Below are 15,001 nucleotides of genomic sequence, written 5' to 3' on the forward strand. Positions count from 1 at the left end.
TTGTTATTATTTGATGGACTTGACAATGTATTTTTCTATTAACATAATACCATCACACTGGGAAACCAAATATTTATTTATTCAAATCAAGAATTATCCAACACAAGTATATTCATCTTTCTGGGGCTAGATGGATAGTTAGCAGAAACTGTTCATGGATTTGGTTCATAGCATTTAGAACTGAAGGAGCTTTAAAAATGATCTAATCCAATTACCTCATTTTACAGATGAGAAAACTGATGCCCAGAGAGTAAATCTGTGTCATCCCAGAAGTAAATAGCAGAGCAGAGATCTATACCTAGGTCCTGTGCCTCTGAGCCCTCTGCCCTCCCTGATGTTCCATGCCGTATTACTGGGCTATGGAGAAATCAGAGGCCAGGTAGAGAGTAAATGTGGCACAGCCCTCATTTAATGCAATAACTGGGTGAAATATTGTTTTATATGAGAACTACGTAAGCCAGGGCTTCTTAACAGTGTGTGTGTGTGTGTGTGTGTGTGTGTGTGTGTGTGTGTATGTGTGAGTGTGCACAGCTAGGTGGCACAGTAGATAGCACACCAGGTCTAGAATCAGGAAGACTCATCTTCCCAAGTTCAAATCTAGCCTCAGCACTTATGAGCTGTGTGATCCTGGGCAAGTCAATTAGCCCTGTTGCCTCAGTTTCTTATCCATAAAATGAGCTGGAGAAGTAATGCCAAAACACTCCAGTATCTGCCAAAAAACAACACCTAATGGGGTCATAAAGAGTAGGACACAATGGAAATACTGAGCAACAACTGTGTGTCTATGTATATATGTGTATGCATGCACGCATATGTGTATGTATATATATGCGCATATATACATATATACATACATATCACTCTGACCTTGAATTGTTGACTTCCATGGTGATTCATACAGACTCATTCATGTTATATGACTGCTTAGAAACCAAAATGCCTGCTATGCCAATAAGGTATGAGGGAAGGGGAAAGGCAGGAACTTGTATATATTACCAGAGATTCAGTGGGTACAAAGCTTGTCATTACAAGGAGTCATTGGAGGCAACTGGTGGTGCACTGGATAGAGCATTGTGCCTGCAGTCAGGAAGACCTGAGTTCAAATCTATCCTCAGACACTTTCTACCTATATGACACTGAACAAGTCACTTGAACTTTGCCTCAGTTTCTTCAACTGTAAAATGGGATGATAATAGCACATCTCTCCTATATTTGTTGTGAGAATCAAGTGAGATAATATTTGGGAAGAGTGCTTAGCACAGTTCCTGACACATAGTAAGTATGAAGAATTAATTGTTATTTGAGGTTTTTATGCCTCAGCGTGCACTGGCCTGAGGCTCTGCAAACCGCATGGTGCTCCACCCACTGGTTGTAGCCCTCGCCATGGCGCTGGCACTTCACGTCATCACCACTCGCCAACATGGGCCTACATGGGCCTGGCAAAATTATAATGATTGGAAGCCTAGTGAGGGCAGTCATGTGACTGTCAGAGAGGCTAGACAATTGGTTGGGGGCTGTGTGGGGTTTCAGGGAATGGGGAGAAGTTGCCATTCTAGCTGGAAGCTCGAAGGCGACAGGAGCAGGGCTGTGTATTCTCAGCTGATTCCTGGTCGGTGGTATTTTTTCAGGTTGTATAATTTCCCTTTCCCCATTTTATTTCCTTTCCCTTGATCCTACTGATCCTGTTTGTGTGTGTGTTTTTTTTAAGTTCATCCTTGTTAAAATAAATCCTGTTCTGTTTTGAGGGAGGCTGCCAGTCTCCTTCCTTGCCCCAATATTGCGGCGAGCCGCTTAGCTAACACTCCCCAATTAAAAATTGGTCCCCACATAGGCATTGTATAAATGCTTATTTCCTCCGTCCTTATTTCCAAATAGCCAGAGATCAATGTTCTGAAGAAATGCATAGAGAGACAATCTGTTATACTATATTAAACAGAGAGTCCAAAAACCAGGTTATAAATAAATGTCAGAGATAAGCTTAATTTATAGCTGGATTTAGATGTGGAGTATGGGATCAAGTACAAGGATATGGATTGAAGAGAGAGAGGAGAGAGCACTGGATTTGGGGTCAGAAGACCCGGTGTTGATTCTTGACTCTGCCCCTGACTGCCTATGTGATATTGGGCAAGTCTCATCACCTCTTTGAGTTTGTTTCCTCACATGTAAAATGATGATGCCGGACCAAATGATCCTCAAAGGTCACTCCAGCTCTAAAATCCCCTGAAGCAGCAGGGGTTGCTGAGTCTGGAAGCCTCGTCTCCCTGGCAGTACACACTGTTCTTTTGGACTGGATAGGGTTGGGGTGCAGCCACCCCTCCCTATCCAACTGCAGCTGCTCTTGCAGGTGGCAGAAGATGCATGTTTCAGGGGTGCCTGGAGACACTCCTCAATGGGCACAAGGGAAGCAGCTGGACAACAGTTGCTGTTTCCCTCACTTATTTTCTCCTCCTTGTTTTGTCATCCTGGCAAAATACACTCTTTTCTAAAGTTGACCCTGCCCCAAACCTCAGAAACACACCCTTTTTTATCTATCAACGTGGGACACCTTCCTATCCCCTCCCCACCCCAAAGAATTAATTTTACAAAATTATAGAACATTCTGAAATTTTCAAATGTGTCACATAGTTTTTTCCAAAGCTAGCAAAACATATAATAATAATAAATTATAATAATGACTATTATTATTATTATAAAGGGCATTTATATGGCACTCAAAAGTTTACCAATCACTTAACATAGATCTTATTTTCAACCCTATGACGTAGGTATGATCATTACTGTTATTTTGCAAATAAGGAAACTGACATTCAAAGAGGTTAAGGGATTCATTCGCCTAGCATCACATAGCTAGCAAGCAACTGAGAAAATATTCGAATCCAGGTCATTGAAGTCATTTGCTACTCTTCTCCCCTCCTTGTCATTTCACATTACTCATTGTTTACTGTCTCTTCTGTCACTCCTGTCTCAAATAAAAAGGTGGCCCTTCTTTCCAAGACAAGCGCCATTGCATATACAAATGACCCTATTCCCTCCTGTCTTCTCCAGCGGATTGCCTCCTCTATCATCCACACTCACTAAGCTTCAATCTCTCCCTCTCTGTTGGCTGCTTCCCTGCTGCTTGCAATCACATTCATGTCTTTCCCATCCTTAAAAACTCTCACATGATCCATCTACCACTATTTTCCTAGATCTTTTCTTCCCTCTGTGGCTACACTCCCTCATAAAGCCATTTACAATGCCCCCACTTTCATACCTCTCATTTCCTCCTTAATTCTCTGTGATCTGGCTTCCAACATCATTATTCAGGTGAAACTGCTTTCTCCAAAGTCACCAATGATTTCTTTTTAAAAATGTCTTTTTTATTGTTTCCAATGATTTCTTAACTGACAAATCTAATGGTCTTTTCCCCTTTCCAGTTCTCATCCTTCTTGACTTCTCTGCAACTCCTGACACTTTTAACCACTCTCTCCTCTAGGTTTTTGAAATATTGCTCTCTCCTGGTTCCACTTCTACCTGTCCAACTGCCCATTCTTAGTATCCTTTGTTGGAGCTTCATCCTGGTCATGCCCATTAACTCGAAGTGTCTCCCAAAGCTCTGTCCTGGGCTCTCTCCTCTTCTCTTTCTAGACTGTTTTGATTGTTAATCTCAACAATTCCCATGAACTCAGTTATCATCTCCATGCAGATGATTCTTGGGTCTATTTCCCCTACTCTAATTTCTTTCCTGACTACTTATCTTGCTTCTCCAACTGGCCATTGGACATTTCTTACTGGATGTCCGGTGGGCATCTTAAAGTCTGCATGTTTAAGACTGAATTAATTATTCTCCACCTCCAAACTATCCCTTCTTCTTAACTTCCCTGTTGCTGCGGAGGACACCACTATACTGGCCATCTGGACTCATAATCTAAGCATCATGATCATTTCCTCATTCTCTCACTGCCCATACCCACCCCTCCCCCCATATTCAATCTGTTGCCAAGTTCTATTGAATCTACTTTCACAATATATATTTCCCCTTCTTTCTTCTTCTAATAACAAGTCACCACCCTGGTACAGATTTTCATCACCTTGTACCTAGACTATCTTCTTGCCTCTCTTCCCATTCACTTCAGTCCATTCCCCATTCAACTACCAAAGTGATCTTCCTAAATCACAGGTTTACCATATTATCCTTCAGTTCAATAAGTTCCTGTGTCTCCCTATTACCTCCAGGATCAAGTAGAAAATCCCCAGTTAGGCTTTTGGAGCCTTTTACAATGTAGTCCCTTCCTTGCTTTACTGGCCTCTATGTACTCTAAGATGCAGTAGAATCCCTAGGATCCATTAGCAATCCCTAATGTTCCTTTTACATGACACTGCTCCCTACTCTGCATTTTCACTGGCCTTCCCTCATGCCTGAACTATTCTCCCTCTTAAGCTTCACCTTCTCGCTTCCTTTAAGGCTCATCTAAAGTCCCTCCTTCTGCAAGAAGCCTTTTCTGGTCCCTCTTGATACTAGTGCTTTCCCTCTGAGATTACCTCTGATTTATCCTGCATACATCAAATTTGTTCCTAGTTGTTTGCATTCAAATGTGATTTCCTTGAGACAGGAGTTGTTTTTGCTTTTCTTTCTATATGTAGCAGTTTAGTACAGTGCTTGGCAGGTAACAAGTGCTTAATAAATGCTTGCTGTCTTCCTGAGTTGAAGTTTAAAACCCTATTACTGCAACATGATGTCTCAATTACTAGGAGGCCAGCTAAAAGGGAATGTAGAAAGACTGGATTTTGCTGTGTCATTTCAGTTGTGTCCAACTCTTCTTGATCTTATTTGGAGTTTTATTGGCAAAGACACTAGAATGGTTTTGCCAATTCCTTCTCCAGCTCACTGAGGCAAATGGGGTGAAGAGACTTGCCCAGGGTCATACAGGTAGTAAATGTCTGAGGCCAGATTTGAACTCAGGACATCCTGACTCCAAGCCTGGTTATCTATTCACTGTATCACCTAGCTGCCCTAAGCCTAGACAGGCTTAGAATTGGGTAATGATGATCTATGGAGTTATTTGTAAGATTATTCACTCAGAAGAAGCAAACTGTCTGCAAGACCTATTGATTTTGAGAGTATTAAGATGTTCAGGGCAACCTGGCACAATGGATAGAGCACTGGCCCTGGAGTCAGGAGGATCTGAGTTCAAATCTCACCTCAGACATTTACCAGCTGTATGACCCTGGGTAAGTCACTTAACCTCAATTGTCTTAAACATCCAGGGCCATCTCCAGTAACCCTGATACATATCTTGTCACTGGACTCAGATGGCTCTAGAGGAGTGAGGTTGGTGGTTCTGAACAGCCCTCCCTTACTTAAATCCAATTCATTGCAAAGTCATGACATCACCTCCCCATGTCATGGATCTCTTTGAGAACACAGGACAAACAATAACAATTAAAATGTTTAAGTTCTAGTTCTTTGATACTTGACAAAGCAAGATATAATTTTCTCAATGTAGTCATAATTATAATATGTGTGAGATTAAGCCTGGATAATCTTTGCTTATTCACTGAGGTTATCTTAGAAGAATCAGAATGGGGAAGAAAGGGCTTCCCTTTCCTTTTTCTTCTTCTACAATGTGGTCTTCACAAGGAATCAAAAACGTTGGAGATTGAATGAACATGCAGATTTTGTTTGTGTGTATGTGTTCATATGTTTAACCTGATTAAGCAACATTCCTGTGGCCAAAAAAAAAAATGCACTAAGTTGGCATTAGCAATGTCCTGTCCCATTCTATGACCCACTCTTCAAATAGTATGGTACAGTGCCAAGAGCAATAAATTTGAAAGGTCAGTATATGTTTGCATTTGAAAACTGCCTTTAACATTTACTAGTAGTGTGTCCAGGGTCAAGTCACTAAACTTTCTAACCCTCAGTTTACTCCTCTATAAAATGGGATTAATTCTATCTTTGGTGCCTATTTCAAAGGCTTGTTGGTAGAATAAAATGAAGTAATGCATGGAAAGTGATACATAAATGAGGGCAATTATTATTTAAAGGCTGGGGTCTCAGATGACCTGTGATGAGGTCACCTACATGATATAATTTGGATTGTGCTGGACAGGCCCTCCCCCAGTCAAAAATATCTTCTGCACTTGCCTGCTGTAGGAGGATAAATTACTTTGTTAGAGAGATTTGTTCTCTTGGGACTTATAGGATTTCCTTTCTCAAGAGTCTACTAATTAAGGCACGAATAGTCCCTGAAGGTATAACATTTTATCCCACTGTCAGCTATACCCTTTTGCAGGATTAGTTGACAGTTCCCTCAGAGAGAAGCTTTAAGGGAATGAAACACAGGATGGTCACTATGGTTGGAGAATAGGGACTTAGAGAGATGGTATGTTGAACGGGATTCCATACATTATTTTGGGGTTATCATATTCTCTGTTTCAAAGATTGTGTAGGAAACTGGGGGTGGGGCTACCTCCCCAATGTGGTTCCTGGGGCCCATGATCCTTTCTACCTTCCCCCTTTCTCACAGCTAGCTGCTTCCTTCCCTCACTCTTGATTATGCTCCTGTTGAAAGCAGAGAACAAGTTACAAAGGACAGATCTTAGATCTAGGACAGACCAGAAGAGATCATGTGGCCTAGCTTCTTCCCTTCAGACATGTAAATTAATAGAAATCCAGCAGGCATTTAATATTTACATAATTTATACAACATTCCTGTCATTAAGGGACTGTATTATATTCCATTAAGATTCCTGCCCCTGCCCCATTTTACAGATGAGGCAACCAAAACAGTTCACCCTTTACAAATCTTCTCTCATCCTCATGATAGCCCTGGGAGGTAGGTGCAATTATTATCCCCACTTTACAGATGAGGTAGTAAAGGAAGAAAGTGGTTAAGTGACTTGTCCAGGGTCACACAGCTAGTAAGTATCTGAGACAAGACATTTTTCTGTGCCAAGATCACAAAACTGCTAAATGGTAGAGCTTTGATTCCCTATGTGGTCAAGCATTTAAAGGCTTGGTCCTGGCCCTTAGAGTACTCTGAAAATCCCCTTAAATAGAAGCCAATAGGCCTTGGAGAGTGTTTTTTCAATGCATGGCCATGGCAGAAAAGAAGCTGCCCTGCTGTGTGTTTGCTCATTTAATAGGTTGAAGTGTTGTTGCCTCTAACCCCGGCATCCATCTTCATGGAAATGGAGAGCCCTTCAGTCCCTGCCAGGAATGACTTATGGTTATTGCCTCCTCATCAGTAAGTCACCATGCCTGCCCTATAAGCCAGGTCCCAACTGCCCCGAGTGACCCATTAGCAAATAGATTAAGGCTTCTTCTTAATGGCTAATAGATGACCTGCTATGTAGACACGGCACATTTCCTTAGAGTTGGTTGCAAAAACTTATTGCAAAGGTAGGATACTTCCAAGCTATCAAAAAACAATAGTGTGTGTGTGTGTGTCTGTGTGTGTGTGTGTGTGTGTGTTCAGTGCATAGGGAGGGGGTAATTCCTGACAAGGATCCAAAATCCCATACACCATTTTGTTCTGAAAAAAAAAAATCCCAAAGAGAGTCACCCACAAAATGAGATTAATTGGGCCGTCCCTTGGGTTATGGCTGGAGAGCCCATTGGATCATGGAGTCCAGTCTGGCTTCTGAACACTGTCAGCCTAATGGATAGTGGGGCCAACATCAAGTGCTTGGTTAACTTTCTCTATTGACCTCCTGATGAAGGAGGTTTGGGAATAGAACAAGAGATGTGACTGCTCCAGGGACTGTTCAAGCAACAGGAAAAGCAGACTAGTGTGATCCTTGAATAGCAGCTCTGAAGAGAGCATTCATAAAAGCTAACAAAAGCTACTAATCCAGCCAAGAGCTCACTTTGATTCAAACGTCCTAATGATTCTCCTTCAGTTAGCTGACACAAAGATGCCATAAACAAAATAATCTCCTATCTCCTGTGTTCTTCTCCATCCTTCCCCCTGTTCTTACCTTTCTTCTAAGATCAGAGAGTAATGCACACTTCTCTGCTCAAAAGGCTCTCCCTTTAATGATTTTCTGGATTGTAACTGGGTTAAGGAATTGCATTACCTATGAGAGCAGGATAACATATCAGCTAGCTAACCATTAGCCAGGCATGGTTTATTTAATTAATTCATTACTTCCCATAAACAACCTTGCACAGAGCTGGACTAGGAGAGGAAGGAGAAATTAGGTGGTTTATTTACATTGGTGGGGGGTGGAGGTCAGGAAAAGGCAGTTTGTCCTCCCCCTTCCACACCCTCAGGCAGTCAGTCAATAAACATTTATAATGTGCCTACTATGTTCCAGGCACTGTGCTAGGTGCCTGGGATACTTAGAAAGGCAAACAACACTCTACCCTCAAGGAGCCACAGTCTAACATGCAAATCACTATGTACTTTCAGTATGAAATTATGTCTTCCCCCTGTGTCAGTTCACTAGGCATTGGCAAAAGGGAAATGTTCTCTCTCCTTGTGTTCCTCAGGGAATGAGGATGCCTGGATGGGAGGCTGCTAGTGAATGTCTGCCCTGGGGGGAGTATAAAAGAAAATGAGTTGAATTGATCAGATGGCAAGGGGTAATGGCTGCTGATGACAACCTGTCTCAGATCACACTAAGTAGACCTTGATCAGAGAGTGCAATTCTGAGGCTCCATTTGCATGGAACCAATTAATCAATAAGCCTTCATGAAAGGCTTATTATATACCTAGTTTTGGGGATATTCTCTCAAGGAGTGTCCATTCAAATGGAGGAGACAACCTGCACATTAGTAGGCAAAGAAGACAACCATAGAGGAGAAAGCCCTAGCTGCTGAGGGGACTGGGAAATGTTTCCTGAAGAAAGTGAGACTTGAGCTGAGTCTGGAAAGAATATAAGAAAGCCAAGAGGTGGAGGTGAGGAAGGAGAACATGGTATCCACAGCATCACCATTTTTGTCTACCCTGGTGAAATGAATACCAGAACTTCTCATGGAAAGTCAAATCTTTCCAGATTTTAGATTACCCACAAGATGGCCCCCAAATGTTGTGTCCAGGTGATAGATGAAACCTCTCTGAATTTCTGCCCCATAATCAAATCTCTGTCTCTTCAAGATTTAAGCAAAGATTTTTTGAAAACTCAGCTTCCAGGAGAGCTAGGTGGTGCAGTGGATAGAGCACCAGCCCTGGAGTCAGAAGGACCTGAGTTCAAATTTAGCCTCAGACACTTACTAGCTATGTGACCCTGGGCAAGTCACTTAGCCCCAATTGCCTCAAAAACAAAAACAAACCCAACTCAGCTTCCTTTGTCCATCTACTTCAAGGGGCAACCCTAACTGATGCAGAGAGGACAACTATATTGGAGTTCCTGACAGATACTCTCATTTGAATTGATAGACAACAGACAAACGTGTTTTTCTTTTTCAGGGCTGTTAGATCTGAGGAAGGGATGCAAAGCAAAGGAAATTGCCTCAACCTAGGAGTGGGCATAGTGTAATGAAAGAGCTGAACTGCTAATGGGGAAAAGTGGGTTTTAGTCCTGAGTCAGCTGTTGACTCACTCACCGTGTGATGTTGGACAAGTCACTTCAATTTACTGTCCCACAGTTTCCTCATTTGTAAAATGATGACATTGGACTCATGGGATAATATCATAAAAATGGGGAGGCTTAAAGTGCCATCAGGCTTCCCCATGCAGAGACAGGCATAGTTGCTCATGGGTAATATAGGGATTGGACGGACATACAGTTTGAGTTCTATCCCTGAGCCTTCTGCAAGACTGTAAAGTCAAAAATTGTTGGATATGGTGCTGGATATGTTGTTTGATATATTCATAAGCAAATATAAATTATATACTATGTAAATAAAAAGTATGAAGTAATGAATGAATGAAAAATAAAGTATTTCCATTGGTGGTACCAATTTGCCACTTGGGATGTTTCTTGTAGTAGTGACTCCAAATAAACACCACTTTCTCTAAGACTGTTGTTCTTCATGTTCTTTCCCTAACAGTGTTTTGTGTTTAAAAGGAGTGTGTGATAAGTTGTGACCAGGCACTGAGAGTCTGCTCCTGCAAGAAAATGGTGAAGGGGAGGGTTATAGTGACTCTTCATATGACTCCATGACCTCTACCTCTAACCATTCCTCCCTTTGTCTCCTTGTCTCCTGTTCTGGTTTCACTTTTCTTTGGTTATAGTCAGACCATCTTAACTGGGCATTGACTTATCTTGAAACCTCTGTTCCTGTGTGCTATTTAGGTCCACAACCCAGGTTCACTCCCATAATTCAACTTTTACCACAATGATGAAGGTTTCTAGAGGAAGGCATGAAACCTTGATGATTTAGTTCGTTTACAAATTTATAGTATTTGATCTCAACTGGACCCTCCATGCTGCATAGCAATCCTTTGATCCATCTCAGACTATCATGTTCCCCAAAGCCTCAAGAGCCATTTTTACTCAAGTTTATATAAGCATAACACTAGGAAGGGAGCAGTGTTTCATCTGTGATGATTTGGAGTAAAGCAAACTTGAAGGTACCACATGAAGCCTAGCTTTATTCTTTTTCTTATCCTTATTATTATAGAGGTAAGGAGGCAATGCATTCCAAACTTATGTGACAACTCACAGTGAAAAGGTATGGAGAAGAGAGAAGGAATGACCTGTGTAAAAAATAGAAAGAAGACTAGACTGTAGAGTGTGAAGGGAAGCAATGTATCATAATATTAGAAAGATAAATTGGGTCCCAGCTGGGATGAGCATTGAATGCCAAACAGAGGACTTTATAAATGATCCTAGAAGTGACAGGAAGTTAGTAAAGTTTATTGAATGGGAGGTAATATGGTTAGACCTGCATTTTGAGAAGATCAATCTGATAGCTGAGTGGAGCACAGATTGGAGTGGAAAGAGGTAAATCAATTAGAAGTCTATTGTAATAATCCAGGTTGGAAGTGATAAGGGTCTGAATTAGGCTGGTGGCCACATGATTGATGGGATGAGTGAAGAGAAGGGGAACTTCAGGAGAGCTGTTGTGGAAGTCCTGGCTGCTCTACTTTGAGATGTTAGTCACTCAGGAGTTTGTGAGGTATCTTAAGTAATGTGTTTGTTAATATTGTTCCACTCACCAACACTATGAATTCCCAAACTAAAATAAACTCTTCTGGCTGCCATTTCCATATATATATATACATACATACATATATATATACATACATACATACATATATATATATATATATACATATACATATATATGTAATTTCCTTCATTGCAATGTCTCTTTGTATCTGTATTTCTAGCACTTACTACAGTGCTTTGTACCAAAGAAATGCTTAATAAATGCTATTCATTCATTCATTCATTCATTCATTCATTCATGCTTATGTGGTCCATGGCTTCATCCTGTTCTGCTTAGCCAGGAAAAGGGGGATAGATTTATGATAGATTCTGACCAGAGATGGTGTGCCTTGCAGGTTTGGGCACAGAGCTATATACCAGACCCAACACAGATGAACTCAATACCCCAGCACTGAAGATGACTGCCCAACAGTGGGTATCTTTAGGCCCAACCATAATAAAGATCAGACTGCTTTGCCTGACATTCAAGGTCCTTCACAATCTTAGTACTACCTGCTTAGTTCCCACTCTTCTTCATGTACTCTATGCACTAGTCAAACTATATTCCATAATGGCCTCCATATGAAACTCTCAATCTTCTACCTCTGTGCCTTTAATTAGGCTTTGCCTGTAAGTACCACTCTTTTCCACTTCCTCACTATTCATAGGATCATGAAACTATAGATTTAAACATGTGTAACGATTGGAATGACTCCACCTGCTAGAGACTTACTGTAGAAAAGCTCCGCCATGAGGTGAAGGTCTCTGAGGGCAAGACCATGAGTTTTTTCTTTGGTGTCAGGAAGTGACATTTGCTGGTGGGAGGAAGAAGGGGGAGCCTGGGGCTCTGACTCTCTCTCTTTCCTGAGGACTCTGGTGGAGAAGGGAGCTAGAAATGTGCTCTCCCTTTAATAGATAGATGAATATAGGCCTTTCTCTTTCTCTTTACCAAATTCTTATTCTCCTTAATAAATGCTTAAAAGCCTAACTCTTGCTAAAGCTTATAATTTATTGGCGACCACTCATTAGATATCTTAGATAGACTAGCTAGAATTTTAGCTTTAACACACGGAAGAGGTTTTTAGAGGTCATCGAGTCCAATACTTTCACTTTACAGATGAGTAAACTGAGGACTTGACAAAGATCACATGGGTAGTCAGTGGCAGAACAGGGATTTGAACTCAGGTTTTCTGACTCTAAATCTAGCACCCTTTCCAAGGCTCCTCCATCCCTGTCTTATCCTTTAAAATCTACCTCAAAGGCCATTTCTTACTTTGGACCTCTTTGGACTTCACTTTGTTTATCCCCCCCAATCATGAAAGACCTTGACCCAATGAATCTTGCTTATGAACTGTAACCAAATCAACTCTACCATTGTTCCAGGATTGGGTGTGTCAATCTATTATCATATGGTATCAATCACTTGATAACTATAACCTTTCAGACAAAAGGATGGCTCCCTGGCCACCATTCCTTAAGAGTGTTGTCTTCCCAATCAGAATATAAATTCCCAGAGGCCATGGACTGTCTTTGCATTTGTATTCCCAGTGTTGAGTACAATGCTTGGCAAATAGTAAGCATTCAATAAAAACTTTTCCCATTTTATTTTTCAGTCATTCACACAGCATTTTGCCTGTACCTCGCTCATGCACTTATTGTGATAATTATATATCACCATTATAATGATTTGGGTTTGCATAGGTAGCATGGTGGATAGAACACTAGGCCTGGAGTCAGGAAGACCTGAATTCCAATTGGGTCTCAGACATTTACTAGCTGTGTGACCCTGGGTAAGTCATTTGATTTTGTTTGGTTTGGTTTCCTCATCTGCAAAATAAGTTGGAGAAGAAAATGGCAAACCACTTTCCAAGAAAACCCCGAAGGGGGTCATGAAGAGGCAAACATGACTGAAATAACCCCAAAAATCTTCCTTTATTAGATCATAAATTCCATGATGGCAGGGACTATAAAATATCTAAACTTGGGGTCTCCCCCAGCTCTGAGCACAGTAGTTTCTTAATACAGGTCAGCTGCTTTTTTATCTAAATGCTGTCCTGCCTTTCTTAGCAGTTTGCTGTGAACAGCACAAGAGATAATTCTTGGGAAGGGGCTTTGTAAACCTTGGAGCCCTATACAAAGAGTAAACTGAGATGAATAAACATTTCCATGTGTTTTTTTATAGTTATTTTTAGTGCCATTTAATATTTTTCTGGAAGTGATATGTTTATATATAAACAGATGCGACCTGCCTATTTAATAACACCTACTTCAATCATTTGCTTTGATGAACAAATACAGAGCTCTCCTGTGGCATTTGTCCCTTACTCTTATTTCAAAGAATTAGATTATGAGGACAGTGAAGCATCTGCTACATGCATAACTGGTACCTTCTCGCAACACAAGTAACTTTCCCTTCCCAGAACAGTTGACTGCCACGTATACACATTAAAGGACAATAATAAGAACTTTCTCCCCATGCCCACGTTCCTCCCAGGCCTCTTTCTCAACAGCTCCAACAGGCTCATTCACCATCATCATCATCAGAAAAGCTGTCATTCTCGGTCTGGATTTGCTGTCCTATCATGTGTCATTCTGAGCATCTTTAGTTGCCCCCAGGAGTTATGCCATGTCCCCACACTGACTAATTTGGGAGAAGAAAAAAAACACCTAGTGATTGAATTCAGCCAAAGTAAATGTTGATTTTTCTTCCATTTATTCATGTGACAAATAGTTATTCTATAACACTGTGTGCAAGCTTATCTGTTTTAACTAAGCTCATTATTGTCTGATTAACAAGATGTTCAACTTAATTCAACTGGTCGTTTTCCCCAGACATGATTCTTTGCTGTAGTGAGTTAAATTTTCAAGAACAGGCTTGGGTGGATTGATGCAACCTAAATGTAAAAGTGAATCACCTGTCTAAACAAGTAACTTAGGGCTTTTTTTCCCTCTATGCTAAGGTAGAAAATAACCACACATAAAAGTCAAATTTTCACATCTCACTGTATACATTTATTGCACACTCTTGACCCCAAATTTACTCCAAACCCTGAAGCACCAGACCCAAATGCCCCTTTTGAGAATATCTTTTTGAGACTGTGCTCATGTGTGGACAGCAAACCTAGTGAGCTAATTTACCAGGATGGTCACATCTTGAAGATACTATGGGGTTGAGCTGAGGACATGCTTTTCTCTGCAGCTTCAAATTCTCTTTTCTCAGTGCATAGACACTGCTGAAGAAGGTTCCTCTTTTATTCCTTAGCTAGATTCCCACCCTGTCTAAGAGACCAGAACTGTCCCTTCACATAAGACCAGTCCAAGATTCCCCATCACCTGAATAGAGCAAAGAAGAAAAACAAGTAAATGCTTTTTAAAAAAATCTGATTCTTACCGAAATATCTTGCTGCAAACGTCTTTCTTCTGCTGGAAGCTGTTGGAAACATAATGAAGCTGACAACCTATGTGCAAATTTCTTCTGAATCCTTTTTATACAGAACCAACCACATCCTCAAAGAGACAAGCTAATTCCTGTTTTCCAGTAATAGAAGATCAGCATCTATAGAAAGGAAATATATTTAGAATGCCCTTTATTTTCTGTTTTCTTAAGTTTTCTACAAGGATCCACCCTGTGATGGTTTAGGGCCCCCCAACAGGCAGCTTGGTGTAGGAGTGGGAGCTTGGGAAGAATGAGGAGTCAGGAGAGATCTGGGTTGGATCCTGTCTCTGAGGCTTACTAGCCATTGGACGTGGGCCAGACCTCTCAACCTCTCTGAATGTCAGTATTCTCATCTGTAAATGGGGATAATGATGTATGCATGGTGAATCTTTTAGCTCTATTGTGAGCAAAAATCTTTGTAATTCTCTAAGATGCTACATAAACATGAACTGCTTCCACTATTCCTACTTCTCTAGAAGCTTT

At 41.0% G+C, this 15,001-nt stretch overlaps 1 protein-coding gene across 1 annotated transcript in view; it reads right to left on the reverse strand.

The window, feature by feature from the left end:
• The window catches only part of ARHGAP22 (Rho GTPase activating protein 22), a 406,983-nt gene extending 392,292 nt beyond the window's left edge, over nt 1-14,691 (reverse strand). The window contains exon 1 of the mRNA XM_043980595.1: nt 14,474-14,691. Within this exon, the coding sequence (XP_043836530.1) occupies nt 14,474-14,525 (52 nt within the window). The 5' untranslated portion in view covers nt 14,526-14,691. The remainder of the gene's footprint in view (nt 1-14,473) is intronic.
• Between the last annotated feature and the right edge of the window lie 310 nt (nt 14,692-15,001).

Source organism: Dromiciops gliroides, chromosome 2 (genome assembly GCF_019393635.1).
Source record: "Dromiciops gliroides isolate mDroGli1 chromosome 2, mDroGli1.pri, whole genome shotgun sequence".
Taxonomy (NCBI): Eukaryota; Metazoa; Chordata; class Mammalia; order Microbiotheria; family Microbiotheriidae; genus Dromiciops; species Dromiciops gliroides.